The sequence below is a fragment of the Somniosus microcephalus genome, chromosome 28 (genome assembly GCF_052327205.1).
Source record: "Somniosus microcephalus isolate GS21.2 chromosome 28, FLI_Smic_1.0, whole genome shotgun sequence".
Classification (NCBI taxonomy): domain Eukaryota; kingdom Metazoa; phylum Chordata; class Chondrichthyes; order Squaliformes; family Somniosidae; genus Somniosus; species Somniosus microcephalus.
In genome coordinates this window covers 34,897,388-34,911,093 of record NC_141014.1, presented here as the reverse complement: position 1 = coordinate 34,911,093, position 13,706 = coordinate 34,897,388, and the positions used below count along the sequence as shown (strand labels likewise).

At 50.3% G+C, this 13,706-nt stretch overlaps 1 protein-coding gene across 1 annotated transcript; it reads left to right on the top strand.

The window, feature by feature from the left end:
• Window positions 1-4,112: 4,112 nt before the first annotated feature.
• c19h1orf94 (chromosome 19 C1orf94 homolog) lies at window positions 4,113-7,731 on the top strand. Its single transcript, XM_085969316.1, has one exon. The coding sequence runs from the start codon at window positions 4,141-4,143 to the stop codon at window positions 6,358-6,360; it is 2,220 nt and encodes a 739-aa protein (XP_085825442.1). The 5' UTR covers window positions 4,113-4,140; the 3' UTR covers window positions 6,361-7,731.
• The last annotated feature ends 5,975 nt before the right edge of the window (window positions 7,732-13,706 follow it).

Below are 13,706 nucleotides of genomic sequence, written 5' to 3'. Positions count from 1 at the left end.
AGCAACACAACTCTGGTTGGATGTATTATTAGAGGTTTCATCACAGGACCTGCCGCCTCAGCATCAGTTCCCGGTTTAATGAGATTCCTCTCAGCATGTCTCATCCCAATTTAGCCACCCACACTCTGGGTGAATAATGATCTCCCTGCCAGGAACTGTGCTCACATTTCACTCTTCATTGCTCACCTGTCACTCCACTGGCAAGTGATGAAACCGTCTGTCACCAACCAGTCAACAAACAACGACAACTTGTATTTATATAGCGCCTTTAACGTAGTAAAACGTCCCAAGGCGCTGCACAGGAGTATTTTAAGGCAAAAAATTTGACACTGAGCCACATAAGGATAAATTAGGTCAGGTGACCAAAAGCTTGGTCAAAGAGGTAGGTGTTAAGGAGTGTCTTAAAGGAGGAAAGAGAGGTAGCGAGGTGGAGAGGTTTAGGGAGGGAATTCCAGAGCTTAGGGCCGAGGCAACAGAAGGCACGGCCACCAATGGTGGAGCGATTATAATCAGGGATGCTCAAGAGGGCAGGATTAGAGGAGTGCAGATATCTCGGGGTGGTTGTGGGGCTGGAGGAGATTGCAGAGATAGGGAGGGGGCGAGGCCATGGAGGGATTTTGAAAACAAGGATGAGAATTTTGAAATGGAGGCGCTGCTTAACCGGGAGCCAATGTAGGTCAGTGAGCACAGGGCAGATGGGCAAACGAGAGTTGGTGCGAGTTAGGACACGGGCAGCCAAGTTTTGGATGACCTCAGGTTTACGTAGGGTGGAATGTGGGAGGCCAGACAGGAGTGCATTAGAATAGTCAACAAACCTCCACCTCCTCGCGCCACCCCCCCCACCCCCCGCCACCTCGCTCGGGAAGGCCTGCGCTCACTTCCCCAATAAAATGGCTGCCGCACAACCCCTCCCCTCCCTCCCACAACTTCAGAGGAGATCTCCGCCTGGTACCGTCTCCAACATCTCCAGGATTGTCCTGGGAGTCTCCAGGAATCAAAGGATTAATCCCCTGGACACTGCTGCGAGCAACCCAGGAGAGAAAAAAAATATCATAGGACCGTTTAAACAAAAAAATAAGGATTTTACTTTTCTTTGATGTCCAATATATTGTCAGCCATTAGCCACGTAAGAAGGGAAAGTGGAACAACCTTCCCCAAACTTTCATAAAATTCAAGCACGACAACATTTGGCTTTATAATTAGAGGTATAGATTCCAAAAGCAAGGAAGTTATGCTCAACTTTTATAAATCACTGGTTAGGCCTCAGCTGGAGCATGGGGCTGGATTTTGCCAATGGGGTGCTTTTGGAGGCGGGATTCCCACTTGTCGGGTTTCAGTCCCGCCTCCATTGACTTGTGGCCAACCCACGCTATTTTCCCTTGATTGACCTTGTTAGGCCCGTCCAGCGGGCTTAGCAGGCCAATTAAGGGGAAGCTGGTTACAGAGAACGTCAGCGTATGGTGTTTCATCTGTCAAAAAATTTGGACAGATGAATTGTCATCGTTTGACAGCACAGCTCTGTGAAGCTGTCAAACACTGGCATTCTCTGCAGTTTGATGAGTTCTTGAATTCAAGACCTCATCAAACCTCTTTCTTTTGCAGAGATTAGATGGTTGCTGCATTGGAGAATGCAACAGCCATCTGGCATCTCTACCGCGGAGGTGCGAGACTCTCCGCATCCCCACCGACTGAAGCCTGCAGGAAGAAACAAAGGTAAGTACACTTTTTCTAACGCTTTCCACTTACCTCACATACTCACCTCTCCACACTTGTACCGCTCACTTACCTTCACAGCGCACTTCTGCAGCCCGCAGACCCACTACTCGCCTCGGTGACCCTGGCGGGTGTCAGGAAGCCCGCACTTGTGTGGGCAAAAAGGGGATAATCCTATTTTCTGCCTGTTAACTACCTGTTAACAGGCAGTTAAGTGGCTGTAATCCCTTTCCGCCTCCAAGGAGATGGGACCTGGCGCGGGTCGGCTACCCGCCTCCTGGCAAGATGGCACGGAGGCGGATTGGGGGCGGGTTGGGGACCCGCCCCCAGATTCTGCCATTTTCCCGGCAGTCCCGCCCCCAAACCCGCCTCCCCAGGGCGGGCAAAATCCAGCCCATTGTGTTCAATTCTGGGCACCACACTTTAGGAAGGATGTCAAGGCCTCGGAGAGGGTGCAGAGGAGATTTACCAGAATGACACCAGGGACGAGGGACTTTGGCTATATGGAGAGACTAGAGAAGCTGAGGTTGTTCTCCTTAGAGCAGCGAAGATTAAGGGGAGGATTTAATAGAGGTGTTCAAAATTGATAGAGCAGGTAGGAAGAAAATGTTTCCATTGGCAGGAGGGTTGGTAACCGCAGATTGAAGATAATTGGTAAAAGAACCAGAGGGGAGATGAGGAGAATTTTTTTTTAACGCAGCGAGTGGTTCTGATCTGGAACGCGCTGCCTGAAAGGGCGGTGGAAGCAGATTCAATAGTAACTTTCGAAAGGGGAATTGGAGAAATACTTGAAAAGGAAAAAGAGTGCAAAGAAAGACTTGCATTTATATAGCGCCTTTCACGACCACCGGACGTCTCAAAGCGCTTTACAGCCAACAAAGTACTTTTTGAAGTGTGGTCACTGTTGTAATGTAGCGGCCAATTTGCGCACAGCAAGCTCCCACAAACAACAATGTGATAATGACCAGATAATCTATTTATGTTATGTTGATCAAGGGATAAATATTGGCCAGGACACCGGGGAGAACTCCCCTGCGCTTCTTCGAAATAGTGCCGCGGGATCTTTTACTTCCACCTGAGAGGGCAGACGGGGGCCTCGGTTTAACGTCTCATCTGAAAGACGGCACCTCCGACAGTGCAGCGCTCCCTCAGCAATGCACTGGGAGTGTCAGCCTAGCTTTATGTGCTCAAGTATGTGCCGAATGGCCTCCACCTGTGGTCTTTGATTCTAAGATTCTATGAAAACCCAGCAAGTGAGGAGTTAACATGTGAGTAGAACGGAGTTGTCTGTGCTAATGGGCCAGATTTCTAGGGCTGAGCAGCTGCATGTGGTCCTTGGACAACCCTTGCCATAGCAGAGAGAGGCATTCACCTGTCACCCTCGCGCAAACAGCAATTTCTAGCTTCAATGTTTTTAAAAGGGACAATCTTCCATCTCCAAGTGTCAGCCTTGGCTCAGTGGGCAGCACCCTCGCCTCTGAGTCAGACTAGTTGTGGGTTCGCAGTCCCCACTCCAGGAACTTGAGCACAAAACTCTAGGCTGACACTCCAATGCAGTACTGAGGGAGTGCAGCGCTGTCGGAGGAGCTGTCTTTTGGATGAGACTTTAAACCGAGGCCTCGTCTGCCCTCTCAGGCGGAGGTAAAAGATTCCACGGCCACTATTTCGATAGAAGAGCAGGGAAGTTCTCCCTGGGGCCAATACTTATCCCTCAATTAACATCGCTAAAACCATTGATCTGGTCATTGTCACATTGCTGTTTGTGGGATCTTACTGTGCACAAATTGGCTGCTGCGTTTCCTACATTACAACAGTGGCTACTGACATAAGGAAACTACTAGGCTCTTGGTCGAAGCGTTAAACAAAGCTTTAATCAACTGTTTTACAACATGGAGGTCTAGTTGTGTCCTTCACTAGTTCCTGTTAAGAATGTCCTGGGCAAGCTGGGCCCGTGCCTGAGTATTTATACTCTCCCTGGACAGCGCCACCCGTAGGCCGCTCAGTATTATTTCATAAGTCTTTCTGTCATGAATGACTGATTCATGTCAACTACACTTCAAAAAAAACTTCATTGGCTGTAAAGCGCTTTGGGACGTCCGGTGGTTGTGAAAGGCGCTATAGAAATGCAAGTCTTTCTTAACTCCACATTATGACCTCACCGACTGTATCCATTTAAACCCAGTTGTTACAGTGACAAAATTATCTTATGTCACAAAGGACCAAGTGTTTTAATGACATTCTGAGCCCTGTAGACACGGAACCCCCTTATCGGAGTGCAATATTGTGAGGTCGTACCTATTTATTTACAGTTTTGTGGCTGTTGCTTAGTAACAGAAGGAGCTGTTCAGCAAATGCAGAATTATTTCGGATACCCGCCGTGACTCCCCCCACCCCCCGCCCCAACCCAATCCCCCCTGCCGCCGCACCATGCTGGCAAAGCTTGAGTTGGTCCATGCCCAGAAAGATACCAGGTGTTCCTTCCCCCTGGGGCCGTACCCACGCTACACCTGGATCCACGACGACACGCCGGAGGACGGCCTGGACAAAGCTTGCTATGAGATCTGGAAGCGGGTCCAGCAGCTCTCAGCCCAGCTCTATCCCAACCCGGCGGAGGCGAAGGAGGCCGAGCCCAACCCGAACGAGGTCAACCTCGAGGCGGAGGAGCCAGGTGAAACCCTCAAGGGCGACCCGGAGGAAAAGGCGCCAGACAGCTGCGGCAAAGATGATGTCTCGCTGCTGGTGCAGCTGGAATACCTGAGTATAATGGGCATAAACGCCAATACAGAACTGCACCATTCCAAGTCAGAAGAAACCTGTCAGGTGGCCGCTGTGCTGGAGCAAGCCGTTAAGAAAGAAAAGGACCTGCAAGGCGTGGAGCCTCTAGATAAGGACAACTTTTTAAATAATATTTTGGACTCTGTCAGCAGTACGGAGCAGATGCCCAAGAAAGGCAGCTTTGCCAAGGAAGTGGCAACTGAATCGAAGCCCACAAAGAGCAACTCGAAGGACAAGCTTCAGCTCGAGCCAAACACCGACGGTTCGGTCGCCTCGAACAAAGAGATCTGCCAACTCCTCGCCCAGTTTTCCTTGAAGCACATCAACGAGGCTGAAGCCCCCGACAATAAGGTTGTGATGGAGGAAGCCCAGATCATCAAGGATTTCCTCCAGAACAACATGTTCAGCTCCGCCGGAGACAAGAAGGCGGAGTCGTCATCAGCGCCGCCGCTGCTGACCTCTGGGGAATCGCAGGATGAGCAGTCCCGGAGACAGCTGCCGGTCTTCGCCAAGCTGTGCGAGGAGCCAGCGCCCGCCTCGAAGCTTGAGCGCCGCCAACTGGTCCTGGCGCCCAGGACCTTTGAGCCAACGACGGGTCTCCCGATGGCCTCGGGCGCCAGGGTTCAGGAGGTCTCCGAGCCCGGCAGCGACCTGGTCAAGATGCTCTGCGTGGGCCAAAGGGAGGCCTTGCAAAAAGAGCCAGAAGGTCAAGAGCCACCCAACGCCGGTTCCCCGGAGCCAAAGGACAAAGCCCAGAGCGGCTCGTCGAGCAAATCCGAACACAGCTACAGCACCTCGCGCCACGCCCTGAAAGGAATGGCTCCGTCCACTAGGAAAGGGACCCAGCTGGCAAAGGACGCGGGCAAGGCAGGAGACGCTTCGGGCGGACAAGTGGGAGTCAAGCACAGGGAGGATTTCAACTTGGCCAAATGTGGCGAGGGTGGCAAAGAAACGGGTCACAAGATGGCGGCTTTCACGCTCAACGAGGAGGACGCCAAGGTGGCAAGCGCCAAGAGAGATTGCTTGCCGCTGGAGAAACCCGACATGCGAGACGCTGAACCTGTGGCCGGGCACGCCAGCTCAGATTCGGCTGGGTCTGAATGCACAGCAAGCGACACGGATGAGGACAACGCCTGCGGGCCAAGCCTTCAGCAACCCGGGGCACTGAAAGATGGATACGGCCGGTGCGCTGGCAGCCCGTTCCCCTCACCAGCAGAGGCAGAGCCTTCCGGTTTGGAGGGCGCGTCCGTCAGCCATCAGGACAAAAACGTGGCCGGCGCCAGCCTCCAGCTGTCCGGGGCCACGTATGACTGTGGCACCAAATACGGCGCCAACACGTACCCGACCCACTTCGCCAGCGGGACCCTGCCCATGCCCACCAGGCCGCCCCTCATCAACTACCCTCCGGTGCCCGCCGCCACCCCCCCCGCCGCCGGCTACGCCCAGCACCAGCCGTTTTACCAGCCCTGCACCGTGCGGGTGCCCCACCAGCAGCCGGCGTACCAGCAGGCCAGCTGCTTTGTGCGGCCGACCAACCCGTACAACTACAGCCAGCTGGCGCAGGAGTACGTGCAGCGGCAGGCCTACATCCGAGCCACCTACGCGCCCCTGGTCGGGTACTGGTCCTTTGTGCCCGAGTACCCCTACACCGCGCGGAACCCCCCCAAGCCCCTGACCCCGGTCGGCAGCGGCAACAACCCGCCCCCCATGGCGGGCGACGGGCCCCAGTGCCTCTTCCAGCCGGCCTACGGCTACCTGGACTCTAACATGACGGCCACAAGGTTCAGCTCCGGACGCACGGGACCCGTGTACAACAACAGCAATTTCCAAATGTACTATCCCACGGACGGAAGTGGCTACAACTATTGGTAGATGCTGTGTTGTAAAAAGAGAGAGAGCGAGAACCAGCCAATGAGCATCCCTGCTGACCTGAGCTAATGGAAAGTTTTCTAAGATATATTATGAAGAGGGACAAATGGTTAGTTTCTAGAGTAACAAAACTCATTCATAGTATAACACTAAAAAGTCTTCATGTGTTTGATTTGTCCTTATAGTCTATTCAAAGTGTGCCTATAGTGTGTGTTCCTGAAGCATGCTATGGGCCTCCATAGGATGTATATGTCCCTATAGTCTATCTAATGCATGCTATAGGTTCCTATAGAGCACGTATACTTCTATAGCCTATCTAAAGCATACAATGGATCTCTATATAGAAACATAGAAACATAGAAGATAGGAGCAGGAGTAGGCCATTCGGCCCCTCGAGCCTGCTCCGCCATTTAATGAGATCATGGCTGATCATCCAAATTCAGTACCCTGTCCCTGCTTTCTCCCCATATCCCTTGATCCCTTTAGCCTTAAGAAATATATCTAACTCCTTCTTGAATATATTTAATGAATTGGCCTCAACTGCCTTCTGTGGCAGAGAATTCCACAGGTTTACCACTCTCCGGGTGAAGAAATTCCTCCTCATCTCTGTCCTAAATGGCCTACCCCTTATCCTTAGACTGTGGCCCCTGGTTCGGGACTCCCCCATCATCAGGAACATCCTTCCTGCATCTAGCCTGTCCAGTCCTGTTAGAATTTTATAAGTTTCAATGAGATCCCCTCTCATTCTTCTAAACTCCAGCGAATACAAGCCTAATATGATGTACATATGCCTCTATGGTTTACCTAAAGCGTGTTTCGGGTCCCCATATGATGTATTTGCCCCTATAGTTTATCTAAAGAGTACTTTGAGTCCTTATAAAATATACGTAGCCCCCTAGACTGTGCATACTCTTGTAGCCTAACCAAAGGAAGCTGTAAGCCTCTATATTGCATGGTTTTGCTATGGCTCCAATGCAGGTGACACAGAGCCCGTTGCTGATATCGGGCAGCTCCTGGATGCCGGGGTTTTTCTTTGCTGTTATTTTTTTACCTCTGGAAATTCGGGGATGCGAGGCATCATTTTTACTGGCACACCGTCGGTAACCAGACACAATTCTACAGCCCCAGAGATGGGACTCTGTCGCCCTCGCACACTCGCGCTGCGAGAGAGAGAGAGTTACCCTTTCGCGGTTTGATTTCCCGCAGAAACCGCCCTGTTCCTACCGAGTTGTTGCACGGGAGCATCCTTCTGGAACACAGCCAAACAGTATTTGTCCTCTCTAGGTACCCTTAGTCCAGGTCAGTTTGTGATGCTTGTTGGTGCTTAGTTACAAATAAATAAATGCATATATAATTTTAAAAAAAGCAACAAAATCTTTTTATTCTCTTCTTTGTCCTCCTAAGTTAGCGCCCTCAAGCATTGTAGGAAACACGGTGGTCAATTTGTGCACAGCAAGCTCCCACAAGAAAGAAAGAAAAAACAATTAAAGACTTGCATTTCTATAGCGCCTTTCACGACCACCGGACGTCCCAAAGCGCTTCCCAGCCAATTAAGTAGTTTTTGGAGTGTGGTCACTGTTGTAATGTAGGAAATGCAGCAGCCAATTTGCGCACAGCAAGCTCCCACAAACAGCAATGTGATAATGACCAGATCATCTAGTGTTTTTTTTAGTGATGTTGATTGAGAGATAAATGTTGGCCCCAGGAGATCTCCCCTGCTCTTCTTCAAAATAGTGATGTGGGATGCTTTACATCCACCCGAAAGACGGCACCTCCAACAGTGCGGCGCTCCCTCAGCGCTGCACTGGGAGTGTCAGATTAGATTCTGCGCTCAAGCCCCTGGGGTGGGGACCACGAGCCCATGGCCTTCTGACTCAGGAGACGAGTGCGCCACCCACCGCTCTGTTGATCTTGCGCGGCTCCTTGGCAATGCGGCAGGCGACAATGAGTTGAGGTGGAAGATCGGCCGTGATCTTACTGAATGGCGGAGCAGGCTCGAGCGGCCGAGCATTCTTATGTCCTCATGCGACAGAGGCCAGGAACAATGGTGATTGTTTCCAAGAAACTGGTGACCACAAAATGCTAACGCATGAATTGTTGGTTGGAATGTGATACGCTGACAGCTGAGTGTATACATGTTCTACTTCTTACTAAAATGCTACTCATTACCATGGGCTTTACTACACCCTAAAGATAGCTCACTTGTTGATCTGACTGGCATAACGACTTTTTATTAATAATTAAAGTTTGTAACAACTTATATACACTCTGGTAGCTATTGCGACCACACTAACCTCGTGACTAGAGGTAATGACAAGTGTTGCATGTTTTATTTTATTACGCTTTCAGCTGCCTAGCCCCTAAACTCTGGAATTCCCTCCCTAAACCTCTCCGCCTCTCCACCTCTCTCTCCTCCCTTAAGATGCTCCTTAAAACCTACCTCCATGACCAAGCACTGTCCTAATATCTCCTTATGTGGCTCGGTGTCAAATTTTCTTTGATAATTGCTCCTGTGCAGCAGCCTCGGGACGTTTTACTACGTTAAAGGCGCTATAGAAATGCATGTCGTTGTTGTTGTCTCTACGGGCACTACAGGAACTGTTTGGTGGGCACCGGTCGCAGGCTTGCCATCAGGATTATGATAGGAACTCTTAATTTATTGTAAAAAGTGTTCCAGATGCTTTTCGGAGTGCAGTTACCAAAGAAACAGTGTGCTGGGAAAGAAAGAAAGAGAAACAGACATAAGGAAAGGAACATGGGAGCAGGCAGAGGCCATTCAGCCCCGCACGCCTGTTCCACCATTCAGTTAGATCATGGCTTGGTCCCATATCCCTTAATGCCTCTGCCTAACAAAAATCTATCAATCCCAGCATCAGCGGCTTTTTTGCGCATTCCTGATTTTAGTCGCTCCACAATTGGTGGCCGTGCTTTCAGCCATGGTGGGATTTGAACTCACGGCCGCTGAGTCCCCAGTCTAGTACCGTAACCAGGACACTTCATGTCTTCAATTGTGCCCCTGAACATATGTCTGATTGCACCCAAGTCGTAGTCTTGATTCCCCCCCAGGCCTTGCCAATTGAATCTACAGCACAGTGACAGGCCATTCAGCCCAACTTGTCTATGGTGTTTATACTCCACGCGCGCCTCCTCCCACTCTAATCCAAGACTCTGCTGCCCGTGTCCTAACTCGCACCAAGTCCCGTTCACCCATCACCCCTGTGCTCGCTGACCCCCATTGGCTCCTGGTCCAGCAACGCCTCGATTAAAAAAATTCTCAATCTTCTTTTCAAATCCCTCCATGGCCTCGCCACCCTCCCCCCCCCCCACCTCCCTATCTCTGTAACCTCCTCCAGCCCTACAACCCTCCGAGATCTCTGCGCTCCTCCAATTCTGGCCTCTTGCGCATCCCCAATTTCAATCGCTCCACCATTGGCGGCCGTGCCTTCAGCTGCCCTGGGCCCTAAGCTCTGGAATTCCCTCCCTAAACCTCTCCGCCTCTCTCTCCTCCTTTAAGACGCTCCTTAAATCCGACCTCCACGACCAAGCTTTTGGTCACCTGCCCTAATATCTCCTCATGTGGCTCGGTGTCAAATTAAATTTGATAATCGCTCCTGTGAAGCGGCCTTGCGACGTTTTACTGCGTTAAAGGCGCTATATAAATGCAAGTTGTTGTCGAGAGAGATTTCCAGTACCCTGAAAGGAGAGAAAAAAGAGAGGGAACGAGAGAAAGAGAAAACAAAAAGAGGAGAAGAAATGGGATGGAAAACGGAGCGAGAAAATAGAGAAAGATGAAAAGAAAGACGGACAAAAGAGAAGGAAAAGAAAGCTAAAAAATGGAACAAAAAGATTGAGGTTGAAATTTAAAAATGGGAGAGAAAACAGAAGGGAGGAGGATGAAGAGAAGAAGATGAAGAGAAGGGGATGGGGAGAGGATGAAAGATAAAGAGAGGAGGTTGAGAGAAAAGAGGTCAGTCTCAAATTCATGCCGTTTTATCATTTCTTCTCACTTTTCTATTTATAATGAAGACGTTATTTTGTTTCGAGGAGGGCGCCAGCTGCTTTCATCAATCAAGAAGGACTTTTACATCTTCGAGGAATTCTTACATATTTTCTTTTCTCGGGTAAATGTATTGTCATGTTCTCACACAGCGCCGCCCGAGGAGATCTGCTCAATCTGTTACCTGGAATGCTCGTCGCTTGTTATCTGATTATTTATTTTCCCCATCTGTCCACAATTCAGAACTAATTGGGGGGGGGGTGGTGGAAGAATCAAAGCAGCCTCGCAGCAAGAAGCAGGTGGAAAAAGTGGGGGGGGGGGGGTGGCTAAGCAACCTTGAGCTGGTTGCAAACGCCGGCAGCGGTGATAGTTGAGTGTCGTCTTTTTAATAAAAAAAAATAATGCGGGCTGAGTGATGAGTGACGGAGCGGGGGCCATGGAATAGGGGGGGGAAAGAAACACGTGGACAGTTGTGGTGAAGTGGGAGCTTTTTTAATATGCATCTCGCCCACGAGAGATGTCAACTGCGAGTGCGTGATGCAGACACCGGATGTCAGAAATGGGCAAGCGTTCCAATCCCCACTGGGGATACATAGAAACATAGAAGATAGGAGCAGGAGTAGGCCATTCGGCCCCTCGAGCCTGCTCCGCCATTTAATGAGATCATGGCTGATCATCCAAATTCAGTACCCTGTCCCTGCTTTCTCCCCATATCCCTTGATCCTTTTAGCCTCAAGAAATTTATCTAACTCCTTCTTGAATATATTTAATGAATTGGCTCCAACTGCCCTGTGTGGCAGAGAATTCCACAGGTTCACCACTCTCTGGGTGAAGAAATTCCTCCTCATCTCAGTCCTAAATGGCTTACCCCTTATCTTACCCTGATTTTTCAGAATTCATTAGACTCGGGAACAGTGCCGATGGATTGGAGGGTAGCTAACGTTACCCCACTATTCAAAAAGGGGGGTAGGGAAAAAGCAGGTAATTACAGACCTGTAAGCCTTACATCAGTTGTGGGCAAAATGCTGGAGTCCATCATTAAGGATGAAATAGCGGAGCACTTAGCAAATGGGGACAGGATAGGACAGAGTCAACATGGATTTACAAAGGGTAAATCGTGCTTGACTAATCTATTGGAATTTTTTGAGGGAGTAACTGGTAGAATAGATGGGGGAGAGCCAGTAGATGTGGTGTACCTGGACTTCCAAAAGGCCTTCGATAAGGTCCCACATAAAAGATTAGCATGGAAAATTGAGGCTCATGGGATAAAGGGGAAAGTTTTGGCGTGGATAGGGAACTGGCTGTCAGATAGAAAACAGAGAGTTGGAATAAACGGCTCATTTTCTGAATGGCAGGCAGTAACAAGTGGGGTACCACAGGGATCTGTCCTGGGCCCCCAGCTGTTCACAATTTACATTAATGACCTGGATCAGGGAGTCGGATGCAGCATTTCCAAATTTGCAGACGACACTAAACTAGGAGGGGGGGTGGGCTCAGAGGAAGAGACCAGGAAGCTCCAGAGCGATTTGGACAGACTGGGCGATTGGGCGGATAAATGGCAGATGCACTATAATGTGGACAAGTGCGAAGTTATCCACCTTGGGTGCAGGAACGGGAGGGCAAATTATTATTTAAATGGCAATAGATTGGGAGAGGGGGAAGTACAGAGAGACCTGGGTGTTCTTGTACACCAGTCACTGAAGGCGAGCATGCAGGTGCAACAGGCGGTCAAGAAGGCAAACGGTATGCTGGCCTTCATAGCAAAAGGGTTAGAATACAGGAACAGGGATACCTTGCTGCAGCTGTACAGGGCACTGGTGAGACCACACCTCGAGTACTGTGTACAGTTTTGGTCGCCTCATCTGAGGAAGGATGTTCTTGCCATGGAGGGGGTGCAGCGGCGATTCACCAGGCTGATACCAGGAATGGCGGGAATGACCTATGAGGAGAGACTATGTAGTTTAGGGATGTACACACTGGAGTTTAGAAGATTGAGAGGGGACCTCATAGAAGTGTATAAAATTCTGACAGGTCTAGACAGACTGGATGCAGAAGGAATGTTTCCCTTGGCGGGTGAGAACAGAACTAGAGGACATAATTTAAGGATAAGGGCTAAACCATTTAGGACAGAGATGAGGGGGAATTTCTTCACTCAGAGAGTGGTGAACCTGTGGAACTCATTGCCACAGAGGGCAGTGTACGCCAGCTCATTAAATATATTTAAGAGGGAATTAGATATATTTCTACGGGCAAAAGGGGTTAAGGGTTACGGAGAGAAGGCGGGGACGGGATACTGAATTAAAGGATCAGCCATGATCTCATCGAATGGCGGAGCAGGCACGAAGGGCCGAATGGCCTACTCCTGCTCCTATCTTCTATGTATCTATGTATCTATGTATTTAGACTGTGACCCCTGGTTCTGGACTCCCCAGCCATCAGGAACATCCTTCCTACATCCAGTCTGTCTAGTCCTGTTAGAATTTTATAAGTTTCAATGAGATCCCCTCTCATTCTTCTAAACTCTAGCGAATATAAGCCTAATCGACCCTGTTGTGTATGTACCTTTAAGAGAGAACTGCTTTTATACTGTAGTACCGGCAGTGACCACACGTGTATATAAAGCCGTAGCCGGCTTCTGTACTTCCAGTTCCAGCATACCCTCTGTTCAGTAAACACCTGTTATTACCGTTCTCCTGCAGTCCATGAGTTATTGATACGCGGACACTACAGTGGCGACGAGCAGGTTCGAACTCACCTGCAGTACTGCATCACCTCACGGGGATCCATCCCTGAAAAGAAGCTTCTTGGAGGTCGAAGCCAGAGCAACGGGCGTCGACCGTGGGCAACCGCCCAGTGATCCATCGGAGTTCAGTGAATCGCAGGGGAAGCTGTGGAGAGCTGGGCTTGGCTCTCCAGTCAAGGTGTTCCAGCAAATCATGCTGGTAGCAGGTAGTGCGCTGACCCTTCCAGACTGCGGCGGGCTTGAGCTCGATCGAGCGGCTCTGCAAGGGGGCCGTGCAGCGTCGTCGGGAAGGAAAAGAGAGAGAGAGGGTGGAGCGCACAGGGCGCGGTCGGTGCTCAAGAGCCGGGCAGCGTTAGAGAAAATAAAAAGAGGGGAAGGAAAAGAGACGCGCAGTGGACAGCGTCGAAGAAGAATAAAACTAAGGAATTTAACTAACAAAAGAGAGACGCGCCGAAGCCGCGGGGCGCCGCCATTACTATTTAGAATGCTAGGAGCAGCATTGGCAGCAAGGGGAAGAAGGAAAAGCGCGGGAGGCGCCATTTTAATCCATTGGGGAAGAAGGAAAAGCGCGGGAGGCGCCATTTTAAACCACCCAAGATGCCGAAGAGT

Excerpts from the sequence above, each read along its gene's own strand:
- c19h1orf94 (XM_085969316.1), top strand. The coding sequence starts at position 4,141 with ATGCTGGCAAAGCTTGAGTTGGTCCATGCCCAGAAAGATACCAGGTGT.